This window comes from Dama dama, chromosome 13 (genome assembly GCF_033118175.1).
Source record: "Dama dama isolate Ldn47 chromosome 13, ASM3311817v1, whole genome shotgun sequence".
NCBI classification, from domain to species: Eukaryota; Metazoa; Chordata; class Mammalia; order Artiodactyla; family Cervidae; genus Dama; species Dama dama.
In genome coordinates, this window is record NC_083693.1 from 29,207,371 (window position 1) to 29,222,340 (window position 14,970).

The window sequence follows — 14,970 nt, forward strand, 5'->3', positions numbered from 1 at the left end:
GTGTTAAGAGTGGAAAGTGCTATGCATATGTTTCAAGTGGATGACGTGCCAGTGACAGTGTAGCTACGTTGGGTTGAGTGGTCAGGGAAACCGCTGAGAAGGTGCTGTGTTAACTGAAGCCTGAAGGATAAGAGCCATAATATGTGGATCAAGGAAAAGAACATTCTTAGTGGAACAGTTAGTCCAAAGGCAGGACACAGCACGGTATGTCTGGAAAAGAGTTTTTGAAGCAAATATTTGTAGAATGCTTGCTATGCGCCAAGTACTGTTGTTAGCACTTTAAACTTCACAGCAACTCCATTTTGTCTCTATTTTATGCTTGGAGAAACCAAGGCACAGAGAAATTAAGGGATTTCCTGGGGTTATATAGCCATAAATTGCTGGATTTGCAATTTGAATGCAAGCAATTTGTCTGCAGAATTTGTGCTTTTAATCCTATCTCAGTCTGCTAACCTAGAATAACTGTTGTTTTACTTGAGCAGTTGATGAGAAGTTGTTCTTGTGTACTGAGTTAGGAAAGACTGACAGAATAGCAGGTTTAGAGGAGAATAAGCTCAGTTTTTACCATGTAAGTTTGAGATATGTATTAGTATCTGATGTGAAGGTGCTGAGCAGGCAGTCTGGAGTTTCAGGGAGAGGTTGGGACCAGAGATACAGATTGGAAGGGACTGAAGCCTGCAGGCTCTTTAGGGTCACCTGGGCAAGTTGTGGAAAGAGAAAAGGAACCCAAGATTGAACTCTCAGAGGCATTCCACCACTTGAAGGATGAGCCAGCACAAATAATTTGAGGCCAGTGACAGTGCCCCAGGAGCTAAGAGAACATGTTTCCAGAAAGAAAGGGGTCAACTGTGTCAGATCTACTGAGGCTTTAATTAAGATGAGACTTGATTATTGATTTTGACAATGTAGAGGTCGTTTGTAGCCTTTGTAAGGATAATCAAATAGCATTGAAAGGGAGGTTAGGGAGGGCACAGAAGCCTAATTGAATTGGATTTAACTAGGGAGAGGTAAACAAGTGGAAATAATGACCATAGACAGTTCATTCAAGAAGTTTTATGAAAAGGAGCAGAGAATAAGACAGTAGATTTTGTACTTTCTGCCTGCCTCCAATGATCCTGTTAGTTCATCCTGAGTTTTTCTATTCGTTCATGTGAGCAAATGCACCGTTGTCTCTTGGTCAAGCTATAGCTCAAACCTTTCTGTTGAATCTTTTAGGTACTTGGATCTCGTTACTGTACCACTGGATGAACTTCGTCACGTGGAAGGCACCATTATTCTACACATTGTGTTTGCCATCAAGTTGGATTTTGAGCTAGGCAGAGAACTACTGAGACACTTAAAGGTAGTAACCAGACTCTTAAGGTGATCCAGGATCTCTTCATGAAATAAGGATGTTTGAACTCAAGCTTCTTTTTATGCTGTTTAATGACAGGAAACCAATACATAGAAATACTATAGAATGACCCTGGGTCTAGAGGGTCTCTTTTTTAACTTTGAAAGTGGAAGATATATGATACCACTATATTCTTAAGCAAGTCTCATTTTAAAACCACATCTTAAGTGTTCTAGTGTTTTTTATTTGTTTTTTTAAAGATGAAGACTGTTCTGTAGGAAACTCAAAATTTAGCCTTAGCTCCATTATTATATGAACTTCACTCTTGACCTGTTTCCTTATTTGCGAATTGGGGAAATTGTCTCTTAGTAAGTCATGGAGTTCTCATAGTAAATCATGGAGTTTTGTGAAGCTAAGTCATTTTAAAATATTTGTAAAGTAGTAAGATAAAAACTAGAAATGTTTTGAACTCTAAGTATTTTACTACATTTACCTTATCTCACCTCTCTCAAGTATATTTTTTCTGAACTATTTAAAAGAAGAAATGTTGACACTTCAGTGCCTGAATATGTCCACATGTGTCTCGTAAGAATAAGGATTAATACCTTTTTATTGAATTTTTTAAGAATCCTGCCCAGTTTTCTTGTGTCTCACATTGTCAGATTTGTCTTATTGTCTCCCCGTAATTAGATTCAAGTTAAACATTTTTGGTGAGAATATGTCACAAGTGCTGTTGTATTTTTTCTCTTGTTGGAGTCAGTGAACTTTCTCTGAAGGACCAGATAAACTATTTCAGGCTTTGCAGATGATATGGTCTCTGTCACTGCTAAACTACTCTTGTAGCAAGAAGACAGCTGGAGACAACACAGGAGTGAATGAGTGTGGCTGTGGGCCAGTGAAACTATATGGGCACTGAGTTTTAATTTTATTTAATTTTCATGTGTTATGGAATACTATTACTCCCTTGACTTTTTTCCCCTCAACAATTAAAAATGTGAAAAGCAGTCTTAGCTTATGGGCTGTATAAAAATAGGTGGTGAGCTAGATTTGTCCCAGAGGCTTTATTTTGCTATCACTGTTCTATTGCATCACATCAAAAGGCTTATAGTACCAGGCAATCTTAGCCAAATCATTTGATTAAGACAAGGACCAGCAGTTTTCTTCACTTGCAAAGATATGTTTCCCTTTGTAATTAGAAAGTAATCCTTGGGGTCATAATTTGAGACATGTGAAAATCCTTTCCTCAGCAACCTTTAACACAGTGGATTTTGGTTTCCCATCTATTAATGATTCTTGTCCTAAATCAGTAGTTATACTGGGAGTTGCAAAATAGTAGAATTAAAATCAGAAGTTTTTATTGGTCATTCCTTCTAGTTGGTTTTCTGTGAAAAGAGCCCCACACCTCCATTTTTTTGAATATTGTTATGCAACCATGAACCTTTTAAAATTCCATGTACTCATAAACAGTACCCAAAATGATCCATATTTGGATCCCTGAGGTTGGCTTATGTGTCCTTCTGACATGACCCCGTTAGTCTTTGAGCACTTCCATGGCATAAGCTATCCAAGATACACCTGTACTTTCCTTATCGCATCTGATTTCTCCAAGGAGCCTCAGGTCCCTTTTGTAGGAGAAGATATTTAAAGACAAATGTGAAAAGTAACCTTTAAAGCTCCTTTATCTTCTCTGTGTCTATTTACTTTTTTTTATTTAGGTTGCTAGTAACTGTTCTTTTCAAAGAACCAGCTTTGTATTTGTTTACTGTTTTATTTTTGTTTGTTGGTTTTCTGTTTTATTCATCTTTGATTTCTTTTTTTTCTTTTGTTGTCTACCATTTCTTTTAGGGCTCAAAAACCTATTTTTTAACTTTATTGAGTTACAATTTATGTAATGTAGAATATGCTCATTTTAAAGTATAATTCAGTGATTTTTCATAAGTTTACCCAGTTATGCAACAACCATCATCATAATTCAATTTTGGAACATTTTCATCACCTTGTAAGATCCTTCATGCCTGTTTCTATAGATTTACCTTTCCCAGACATTTCATATAAATGAAATCATTTAATATATAATATTTTGTGTATAGCTTTTTCATTAAGCATAATTTTTCAAGGTTTTTATTCATGTTGTAGCATTTATCAGTATTTCATTCTTTTTTGTTGTTGAATAGTCTTCCACTATGTGTGTGTATGTGTGTCCATTGATTAGATGTCCACCAGTTGATGACATTCCAGTTGTTTTTACTTTTTGGCTAATATGAATAATGCTGCTGTGAACATCCAAATGCACGTCTTTGTGTCAGGATATATGTTTTCATTTCTCTTGATAGATACCTACCAGTAGAATTTCTGGGTTTTGTAATACATTTATGTTTATATTTTAAACAAACTACCAAACTGTCCTCCAAAGTGGCTACAACATTTTACACAGCCACCAGCACTGTATGAGGACTCCTTTTTTTTCCACATCGTGGCCAACATTTGTTGCTGTCTTTTTTTTATACCTAGTCTAATAGCTATAACATGGCTTATTGGCTGTTCTGATATCTTTGGTATTGCAGAGTCAGACATGACCTAGCAGCTGAACAGCAACATATATCTTTGATGAACAACAACGATATCTTTGATGAAATGTCTATTCAAATCTTTTACCCATCTTTTGATTGCATGTCTATTCAAATCTTTTACCCATCTTTTGATTGCATGACTTACATAGTTTTAAGATTTCTTTGCATATTATGGGTACAAGTCCTTTATCGTGTATGTAATTAGCAAATATTTTTTTTCAGTCTGTGGCTTGTTTCTTAATGGTGTTTCCTTTGAAGCACCAGAGTTTTGATTTTTAATGAGGCCCAGTTTATCAGTTTTTTACTTAACATAAATTATATTTTTGGCATTGTATCTGAGAAATCTTTAATCCAAAGTCTTGAAGATTTTCTGCTGTGTTTTCTTTTAAAAGTTTTTATAGGCTTTTTTTGGGGGGGTCATACTGTGTTATGTGGGATCTGAGTTCCCCAACCAGGAATTGAACCTGCACTCCCTGAGTTGGAAACACAGAGTTAACTGCTGGACTGCCAGGGAAGTCCCAAAAGTTTTATAGTTTTAGCTCTTAGGTTTAGGTTTCTGATCCACTTAAGGACCTGTTTTTAAGTAGGATATGTTATATTTTTCAGATGTAAGTTATGACTTCTTTTCGGTTTATCTGTTCTAGGCAGCGCAGCAAGGAGATTTCAGCAGTATTATATGTCCTTTCAGCATCGCCCTCTTGCTCTCTGTAACAAGAGTACAAAGATTTGAGGAACAGGTATTTATGAGTGACTTTTGGTTTCCTTCTGTAGTTGATAAGGAGTATAAGAGCCTGTTTATCCTTTCCTAAACAATTTCACTCCCATCCTACCAGCAGCAAATTACCCTGTAAGAATGTAGGCCCACATTCTTCTCTGGGAGCTGCTTGAAGACTTCTTCAGATACTTGATTTATACTTCTGTTTCCGACTGTGTGGCAAGCCAGGGGCTGAGATGGGAATAGCAGTGGGAATATCACACAGTCCAGGTAGCAAGAATGGCAAGTTTAGCTGGCTATTCATAGCAGTCATATTATATTGTAGCTTTCTAAGAAATAGTCCTTGACCAAGTTGAAATTAATGGGAATAGGTTATTTGCAAGAATGAAACTACAAAATCCTTTACCCTTTTTTCTCATATGTGTTTCCCTGGGTGTGGGTAATATTTATTTTTAGCCATTTTTCTCTCAAGACAGGCATGTCTTCAGCTCCTTTAAGTTTTCACTGAAAGTCATAATTTTTGCATCATGCTCATCTGTTGAAACAGTTGTAGGGATATGAGTGTGAGGCAGCAAGTAGGAACAGTTACAGGGTTAAGATTCTCTGGTATGGGCTATACATTTTTTGCTTCATTTTCCTATTTCTTTCATTATGATAGGTGTTTGACTTTTTAAAGTCTTCAGTTATAAAAAGCTTTAAGGATGTTCAGCTTCTCGAAGGTGCAAAATATATGCAGAGTCTATTTCCTCATGGATGTTGTATTTCAACCATGATCTTGGAAGTGGTAAATAATAGGTAAGTTTATGAACCAAAAGATTTGTAAGCTCTTTAGTGTTAGAAAATGCAGTGTGGTACCATACTTATGGCCCATCAGAGAAAACTGTTGACTTTACATATCAAGGTTTAAATCCCTTAAAATTGATCAAGCAGACTTCCCTGTATCAGAAGATTCTTAAATCCCAAGGCCTGATTTCTTGGCCACCTTGTTAGCAAGAACACGAAACTGAAGTAGTACCTTTGCTTCTTTCATGTTATTATTACTCTGTTGGTCTAAGTCTTCATTGGCTTTTTAGGTAAGTAAAAAACAGTTTTGTTCACTGTAACTGTTGGAGTTTGGGACTGATGGATGGAATTAAATTAGTAGTTTTAGACAACTGATTAGCAGTTTTAGGCAAATTTATCTTTAACCAAATTAAAATAAAAAACTGGTTACCATCCTGGTTGTTATTTTCATGGTTAATGTTGTATTTCAGAATATACCTCAGCCATTATAAAAATCTTTACTGAGTAATGCTTTTTTTGTGGTTTTGGTTTGCTGTATTTAGCTCTGTTGACAATTTTTGTGTTTACCTGCAGGTAGTTTGGAGGTGCAAAACATTAATGTACTAGGAAAAAAATCACCTATGAACCAATACAACTTCTAGGTTATACTTACTCCCCTGTGTACCAAATCACATATCAACTCTTTCACATTACAGATAAGACATTTCGTAGCAAAACAGATTGTAACTGCCTCTTCTCTCCAAAATGAGAACTTTAGTACATAGCACAATTTCTCCACTTCCTTCTTGTTCAACATTATTACTAACAAGCAATACTTACTTAGACTTCACTGTTTTACTGGTTTCTTTGTTTACGTTTATCTTTTGAATCTCATACTTTGGCCCATCTGATTTCTGCTTGGTGTTTGGTGTGCCCTTCCACTATAGGATTCATATATTTCCTCTTGAAATGTTTTTCTTCTTTTATTTTTTTTGAGTACTCTCTCCTTTTTCTGTTGGAATACCTTGATCTATATACTATGTCTCAATTTTTCTTTCATACTTTCTGTATTTTTGTCTTTTTATGTCACGTTCTACAAAAATTCCTGGGACTTGTCTCGTGGTCCAGTGGCTAAGACTCCATGCTCCCAATGCAGGAGCCCCGGGTTTGATTCCTAATCAGAGAACTAGATCCCGCATGCCACAGCTCACCCCTGGCACAGCCAAAATAAAAATTCCTTAGCTCACTCTTTAGTTACTTCTTCAGTTCTGCACATTTTATTCTTAGGCCATCTGTTGAGGTTTTCACTGTATCCATCATGTTTTTTATTTCCAAAATTTCCACTTGCTTGTTTTTTCATAAGTTTATTTTTTTTTTTGTTTCATGAGATAATATTCTCTTTTCTCTGAGAATATTAGACTTTTAAAATATTATATTTGTTCCATTAATGTTTTCCCATAGGGGTTGGTTCTCTTTGTTGAGTTTGGTGCTTCTCTTTCCTGATGGTATTATTTTCTTGTATTTGGTGATTGCTTATTTCCTTATTATTGTATTTGACGTTCCCCATTAGTTTGTCTGAGAGTGCTGTATTTTTTTAACACACTCTACATCAGTGGTTTGAGGATAGCAGTAGGATATACCAGGGGCTAATCTTCTAGGTATGGTGTCTCCCTAATCCTCCAGCATGTTGTCGTCATCTCAGAGTGCTGCTCTGCCTCTCAGGCCCCAGATGCAGTGAGGTCTTGGGGAAAAAGGTGAAGAATGCTGCTGTGTACCAAACTTCATTCAGGCGTATCCTAGCCAGTCACCACAAAAGTTGCCCCAGGGTTCCTTCCAGTTCCTTGGCATCTGCTTTTGGAGGCACCCTTTCAGTCTGCATAATATTGTCTGTGATTTCCTCTTTCCTTCTATTACTTTCACTTTTTAAGGATTCCTCATAATTTCTAGACAGTCAGAGCACTTCTTATTTTTCCACGTTATCATGGATTGTATGCATGCACCACATAGAGACATTCACATAAGGTTATATCTATCTTTTCTGTCATTTGTAGGTATTCAGGTTGGGAAAAATGGAGCATGTACTCATTTTACTGTCTTGATCCCAGATTCCCAGAGTGTGACTGTTGTTAAAATCTGTCAGAATGTTACGAGAATCTATTCACAACTGTCTACTTCATTCTTTAATGCTGCATTATAATTTGTTGCTGTTTAGCAGGTAGATGTAATGATATAAAGATTATTATAGACATGATTTCCACTGTTGTGGGTAACATTAAGTGGTATAAAATCAACAGGGTTTCTCTTGCTTTGCAAAGGTTGTTTGTAGTTTTATTTCATGCTTTTGAAATCCAATCATTCATCAGTCCAATTCCTACTATAAATATGAATATGAAATAAATATGAATATAAATGTTCCTACTATAAATATTTACTGAGTGCCTTTTTTTTTTTTTTTTTTCATTTATTTTTATTAGTTGGAGGCTAATCACTTTACAGTACTGCAGTGGGTCTTGTCATACATTGACATGAATCAGCCATGGATTTACATGTATTCCCCATCCCAATCCCCCCTCCCATACTGAGTGCCTTCTATATGCCAGAATTTGTGCAAGGCTCTATGAGCAAAAATATGGCTACAGTGTGCTCTCCACCATAGAGAATCTCAATCTAGAGAGGAAGACAGACATTATATAAGAGTTGTTATTGGCATGAGGGGAATAGTAGAAGCAGAAATTAACATGTAGTCATGAAATTTTGAATGGCAATCTCTAATGATCTGTGAAAAGTGAAAGAAAGTGAAGTTGCTCAGTCGTGTCCGACTCTTTGCAACCCCATGGACTGTAGCCTACCAGGCTCCTCAGTCCATGGAATTTTCCAGGCAAGAGTACTGGAGTGGGTTACCATTTCCTTCTCCAGGGGATCTTCCCAACCCAGGGATCGAACCCTGGTCTCCCTCATTGCAGGCAGACGCTTTACCATCTGAGCCACCAGGGAAGCCTGTAATGATCTGTACACTGAAATATTCCAGTTTCTTCCATATGTTGCTTCATGTTCCATAGTTTCTGGATTTTCATGGTGATCTGTCGGTAGAGATTGCTTGCCTACCAATTCCCTATTACTGTTCCTCCAAAAATTCAGTATTTGCCAGATTAAGGGTACATGAAAAGGAAAGACTGATGTGGAATATTGGTTATACAGGTCAAGTTTGGGAAATGTGTAACAGGGCAAAGAATGTAGAGGTAAGGTATTTTATTAAGTTTTTCTTCTTAACTAAACTTTGTTTTCCTGCAGTGTTCATAGTTGGGATCATGTTACTCAGGGCTTGGTAGAATTTGGCTTCATTTTAATGGATTCCTATGGGCCAAAGAAGATTCTTGATGGAAAAACTGCTGAAACCAGCTCAGGTCTTTCTAGAATGCCAAACCAGCATGCTTGTAAGCTGGGAGCTAATATCCTGTTGGAAACTTTCAAGGTGAGACTCTAGTTTAGCAACCATTCCCTCATTTTGTTGTATTATATTATAAATAGGGCATTCACCTGGGAGTTTGGGGGACTGGGCAATTTGAGTATGTAGCAGTTTCCCAGAACAGAAACTGGGATAATAGTTGAAACATTAATAGATGCAATTTGATGACTTTCTCACTCTTTATCTGAGTTTTTCATCTATTCTAATTTCTGTTTTTTCTGACCATTTCTTAGAAGTTTGAATGTAAGTTAGCTTCCTTATTATTTCCTCTTCTTCCTCTAGCAGTAAATCATTTCTGAATTTATTTTATTCCCTTATACAAAAAAGAATCTTTTAGGTCGCTGTAGAACATCAAACTTGAAGAATCATGCCTATTGGTTTATTGTTTTTAAAGAACCCCAAATGGGAAATTTATATTCTTTTAATTCATTACCATATTATGACTGTTATCTCAATCTAAGTAAGATCATATCTGAGGCTAAACAAATTTGCTTTGCTGGTGATTTCTCTAAGTCATCTTGACATCCATTTGGTGTATCTATACACCAAAAGTATCTGCTGACAGTGTTACTTGGAGGTCAATTTAAATGTAAATCTGATGTTCTGATCCAGAAGTGAAGTGAATACCATATAATAGTCCTTGAGGGTTGTGTGTTAGATACACATGACTCTTTAACAGTAATCTGATTTAAAAACATTCTTAGAATAAGAGACTTAATATTTTTTGTTTTTAAATTAATCTTTTTTAAAAATCAAGGTTTTACTTGGTTCACACAGTTGTTGGCTTTGTCAAGGTACCTGTAGAACATAGAATTTACTGATAATCAAATTATTAGTCCAGAGTCTGAAAAAAATCAGTCTCTACCGAAAGTAATCAAGGTCAGATATGAAATTTAGCTAAAGTTCAAGTAAAAATTCAAAACAGGTCTTTTTAAGGCAACTACTCTGCTTCTAGAAACTGAGGACAGGGTTGGTGAAGATTTTCTAGATTTTCAGGTTTTTTTATGGGCTTTTAAATTTTAATATGAAAGTTGTGCATACTGTCAGAAATATGGACATTGGCATATAGTAGATACCTAGGTAGAATTATTCCTGTTTGCTGCTGGACCTTACATGTAGCAGTACTTTCATGTGCTCCCTCTTTTAGGCTAATAAAAGTTTGCCTGGTTAATGAATCATTTGTGTACAGGATGAGAGTTGAATTGAATGATGTCTTTCCAGATGATTCACATTATGTTTGTCTTTGAAATAAGCAGTCCAGTTTTACCCATATTCAAGCTATTGTTTATTCTGCCTAATAGGTATTAATACAGTTGTAAGCTGAAGGTCACCAAGGAATATTTTATTGATTCTTCTGTTCCTTTTAGATCCATGAGATGATCAGACAAGAAATTCTGGAGCAGGTCCTCAACAGGGTTGTTACCAGAGCATCCTCCCCCATCAGTCATTTCTTAGGTATTGAACTTTGAAAGGGTGGAAAAAGTTGTCAGGAATATTTTTATTTAAATGTCATAATGCTTTGGATCCTGGGAAAAAACCTTAATGATATAGTAGATTAATGCAACATCTTTGATTATGATGCCAATAAAATATAAATTCCTTTATATTGTCTATGGTTGTCAAGAAGGAAAGGAGCATATAACTAATGAGTGAAACTACTTTGCATCAACTTTCTCTCTTTTTTGTTTTAATAATTGTCAAGTGAGTGCTGTCCCTCTGCTGTCTACTTATTGACCTCTCACTCTCTTAACCTTTGACATTCTGACTTCATTGGTCAGACTGACCAATGGTCTGTCATTTGGTGACCTCTGAATTTTTTGTCTTTTTAATACGTATTTCCTAATGCCTAAATCCACTCATTTTAATCACCAATTTTCTTAATTTCCTTTTCTTTCTACACTATTTATAACCCTCCTGAAGTTCTCTGATAACTGTAATAGTTTGCATCTTTTATCCTGCCTTTTATTCTGATCAGTTTTTCTTTCTTCTTGGAGATTGGTTTTCTTTCTTCTATCCTTAAATGTCAAGGTTCTCCAAAGTTCTGTACTTGACATTTCATTCTACTTCTTTTCTTTCTTTACATTCAGCTTTATTGAAATATAATGAGGTACAGTAATGTGCACATATTTAAAGTGTAACAGTTTGACTTTTGATGTGTGTGTACATCCGTGAAATGGAAACTATCACCACAGTCAAGATGAACATATCTGTGTGTGTGCTAAGTCATTTCAGTCATGTCCAACTCTTTGCAGCCTCCTGGACTATAGCCTGCCAGGCTCCTCTGTCCATGGGATTGCCCTGGCAAGAATACTGGAGTGGTTTGCCATGCCCTCCTCTAGGGGATCTTCCCAACCCGGGTATCGAACCCTCATCTCCTGCATTGCAAGCAAATTCTTCACCTGCTGAGCCATTGGGGAAGCCCATGAACCTATCTATCACCCAGAAATGTTTCCTGGTGCTTTTTTCTGATTTGTTCTTGCATCTCTCTTTTCCTTCCCTGACTTCCTATCTAGTCTGATCTGCTTTCTGTCACTATAAATTTTAAATATTTTGTGTAAATGGAATCCTACAATTGTACTTTTTTTTTCTTTTTCCTTTTGGTTTGGCTTTTCCAGCATAATTTTGAGATTTTTCCAAATCCTTTGTCAGATATGTGTTTTGCAAATACTTTCTCCTCTTCTGTGGTTTGACTTTTAATTTTTGTAACATTGTCATTTGAAGAGCAAATATTTTTATCAGTTATCAGTTCATCAGTTTCTTTGTATAGGTCCTGCTTTTTGTGTCTTGTATTTAAAAAATTTTTTTGCCAAATCCAAGGTCCCTAAGGTTTCTCCTATATTTTCTACTAGAAGCTTTATATTTTCATCTGTTGTACTTAGATGTATGATCCAGTTTTGTTAAATTCTGTGTATGGTGTGATATAACAGAGTTCATTTTTTTGCTTATGGCTATCCAATTGTTCCAGCACAGATTTTTGAAAAGATTATCTTTTCCTTCATTGAATTACCACGGTGTCTTTATTGAAATCAACTAACTATATACGTGTGGATCTATTTTAGTAATCTTCTATTCCAGTGAGCTCTGTTATGTCTTGATTGCTTCATGCTGAGTGTTACAATCAGTAGTGTAAGTCCTTTAACTTTGTTCTTTTTCAAAATAATTTTGGCTATTCTAGGTCCTTTATATTTCTAAATAAATTTTCTAATCAGTTTGTCAAGTTTTATGAAAAGACTGCTCATGTTTTGATGGAGATTGCCTCAAATCTGTGGATTAATATGGAAGAGAATTGGCATCTTAACCATATTGAGTCTTCTAACTCATGAATACACTATATCTCTCCATTTATTTAGGTCTTCAATTTCTTTCAACACTTCTATATTTTTAGTGTGTGTATCTTGTATCTTTTGTCAGTTGATCCCTATTTCATTTTTTTGACACTGTTGTAAATAGTATTTAAAATTTTTTCAATTTGTGATTGTTCACTGTTGTCATGTAGAAATAGTTGCTTTTTTAATGTTGACCATATCGCCTACAGCCATGCTAAACCCATTTATTAGTTCTAGGAGCTTTTCAGCAATTCTTCAAGATTTTCTACATAGAAATCACATCATCTGCAAACTCAGCCATTCTTGATATCAGTGATTTGTCTTTTTTCTTTATCAGTCTGGCTTAGAAACTTGTCAGCTTACAGCCTTTCAAAGAATGAGACTTTAGTTTGAATTTTCTCTGTTCTTTTATTTTCAATTTCACCAAATTTTGCTTTTTATTATCTCCTTCCTCTTGCTTGCACTGGGTTCATTTTGCTTTTTTAAAGTGGGTGAAAAAAATCAAAAGAATATTTCTTGATACATGAAAATTTTAGATTTCAGAGTCCATAAAATACAGTATTGGAATACTGTATTTATCAGCAAGAGGCTTATCAATTTTATTGATTTTCTCTAAGAACCAGCTTTTCATTTCATTGAGTTTCTCTGTTTTTCTGTTTTTAGTTTTATTGATTTGTGTGCTTTTTTGGGTCCTTTCTACTGCTTACCTTGGGTTTAGTCTGTACTACCTTTGGTTAAATGCATGTGTCATTAATTTGAGATCTTTTTCTTTTTTTTCGATACAGGCATTAAACTGTAAATTTCCCTCTAAACATTGCTTTAGCTACATCCTATAAATCTTGTTTTTTATTTTCATTCCATTCCACATACTTTTTCATTTCTCTTGTGATTTGTTCTTTAACCCATGGGTTATTTAGAAGTGTGTTATTTAGTTTAGTCTACTATCATTAGTCTACTATCATTGTGTTGTTTCTGATATGTTTTTGTTGATTTATGTCATCTTCATCGTGAGCTGTGTTTTCCTGCTTCTTTGCATCATTAATAAGTTTTGATTGGATGGCAGACTTTGTGAGTTTCACATTGTTGATTTGCTGAATTTTTTTTTCCTTCAAATATTCCTGAGCTTTAAGGTCCCTGGTGGCTCAGACGACGAAGCATCTTCCCACAATGCGGGAGACCCGGGTTTGATCCCTGGGTTGGAAAGATCCCCTGGAGAAGGAAATGGCAACCCACTCCATTACTCTTGCCTGGAAAATCCCATGGACGGAGAAGCCTGGTGGGCTACAGTCCATGGGGTCACAAAGAGTTGGACACCACTGAGCAACTTCACTTTCACTTAAGTTTCTTGAAAAGTATTTAATCCTTTTGATGATTATTTCTATGTTGTGTTATGAAAGACCAGACAGCTTTTAATCTAGGGCCAACTTGATGCTGCAGTTAAAGCAATGTTCCCTGTATATTATGAGATGTGTACAGTGTGGGTGTTGTGAGTGTGAACTATTTCCTGCCCTTTAGGACCTCAGAGAATGGATTTGCCTACTCCTCGCCAGTCACTTTTAGCTTCACTTAGGTTGTTTTTTCACACACATGTACTGACTAGCATGCAGCTCACATACAAGGAGAGCTCCCTGCACGTCTCCAGGCTGCTTTCACTGTAGCTCTTTCCTTTCTAGTGCTAGCTGCCTTGGCTTTCCTAATTGTCAACTCTGTCTCTTTAACTCAGGAAGACCACTGGGTTCTGAGTTTCTCTTCTCTGTGTTCCTGCCTAGAAGCTCTCCAGGCAGTAACATGGGACAATTATAAGCCTCTCCTCATGTATTTCCCTCTCTCAGGGATACTGAGAGAGTGTGTACTGCTTATTATCTGGTATTTGAAAATTGTTGTTTCATGTCATTTGGCTTGTTTTGTTGTAGGTGTTTAAAGTGAAGATAACTCTGGTTAGTGTTACTCCATCGTGGTGGAAAGTGCTTCTTCGTTTTATACTTTCTCTTACTTGTAGATATCACCCCTGTTCTCATGATTTCAGTTTTGTTTTGGTTTTTTTTGGTGGGCTTTTGTGGGCATGGCTCCCAAATCTTTTATGTCAGGACTATTTGCTTAGTTCAGTGCCTGAATGCCTTCATTCCATTTAGCTTTTTTTTTTCTCTTTTATTTCAAATGCAATACTGTTTCCTTTGAACAACCTCCTCTTTCCTTTGTCCCTATTTCTGTTACATGAAACACAGATGTCTGAGTCCCAGAGGCTAGAATTTCTTTTAATCTGGAATACATTTGGTACCTAAGTTCTCTCATTCTTTCCCTCATACTTTTTATCTTCTTTTATATACCCTCCCTGCCACACACAGACATCCATTTGCCTAATTCCCAACCTTATAACCTTCCAGTTAGGTTACTGCAACAGCTTCCTAACTGGTTTCCCTGCTTTCTTTTCTCTCTGCTGTAATCAACCCTGCAAATTGCTACCAGAACAGTATTCCCAAAACATCTATCTGTCACCCAGAAATCACAGGACCTTCTTTCATAAATTACCAGGTCTTTATCCTCTTATTTCAAGCTCTTGATGGAATACCCTGGCTGTCTGGTGGTTAGGACTCGGTCCTTTCACTGATGTGAGCCTGGGTTCATCCTTGGTTTCGAAACTAAGATCCCAGATGCCACATGGCATGGCCAAAAAAAAAAACCCAAAAATGTCCCTGACAATTTGATTGAACCTCACTTTCCAGCATTAACTTCCGTTATTTTCTGAATCCTTCACCCCACCTCCACAGCGTTCCCCACCATCCTCTGAATGTGTCTTA

General features: G+C 36.3%; 1 protein-coding gene across 3 annotated transcripts in view; it reads left to right on the top strand.

Moving 5' to 3' along the window:
• Nucleotides 1–14,970, top strand: part of FANCI (FA complementation group I) — a 62,196-nt gene that overhangs the window by 16,396 nt on the left and 30,830 nt on the right. For all 3 annotated transcript variants that reach the window (XM_061158678.1, XM_061158680.1, XM_061158679.1), the window contains exons 10-14: nucleotides 1,216–1,342; nucleotides 4,548–4,640; nucleotides 5,277–5,413; nucleotides 8,672–8,852; nucleotides 10,214–10,301. In XM_061158678.1, the coding sequence (XP_061014661.1) occupies nucleotides 1,216–1,342; nucleotides 4,548–4,640; nucleotides 5,277–5,413; nucleotides 8,672–8,852; nucleotides 10,214–10,301 (626 nt within the window). The remainder of the gene's footprint in view (nucleotides 1–1,215; nucleotides 1,343–4,547; nucleotides 4,641–5,276; nucleotides 5,414–8,671; nucleotides 8,853–10,213; nucleotides 10,302–14,970) is intronic.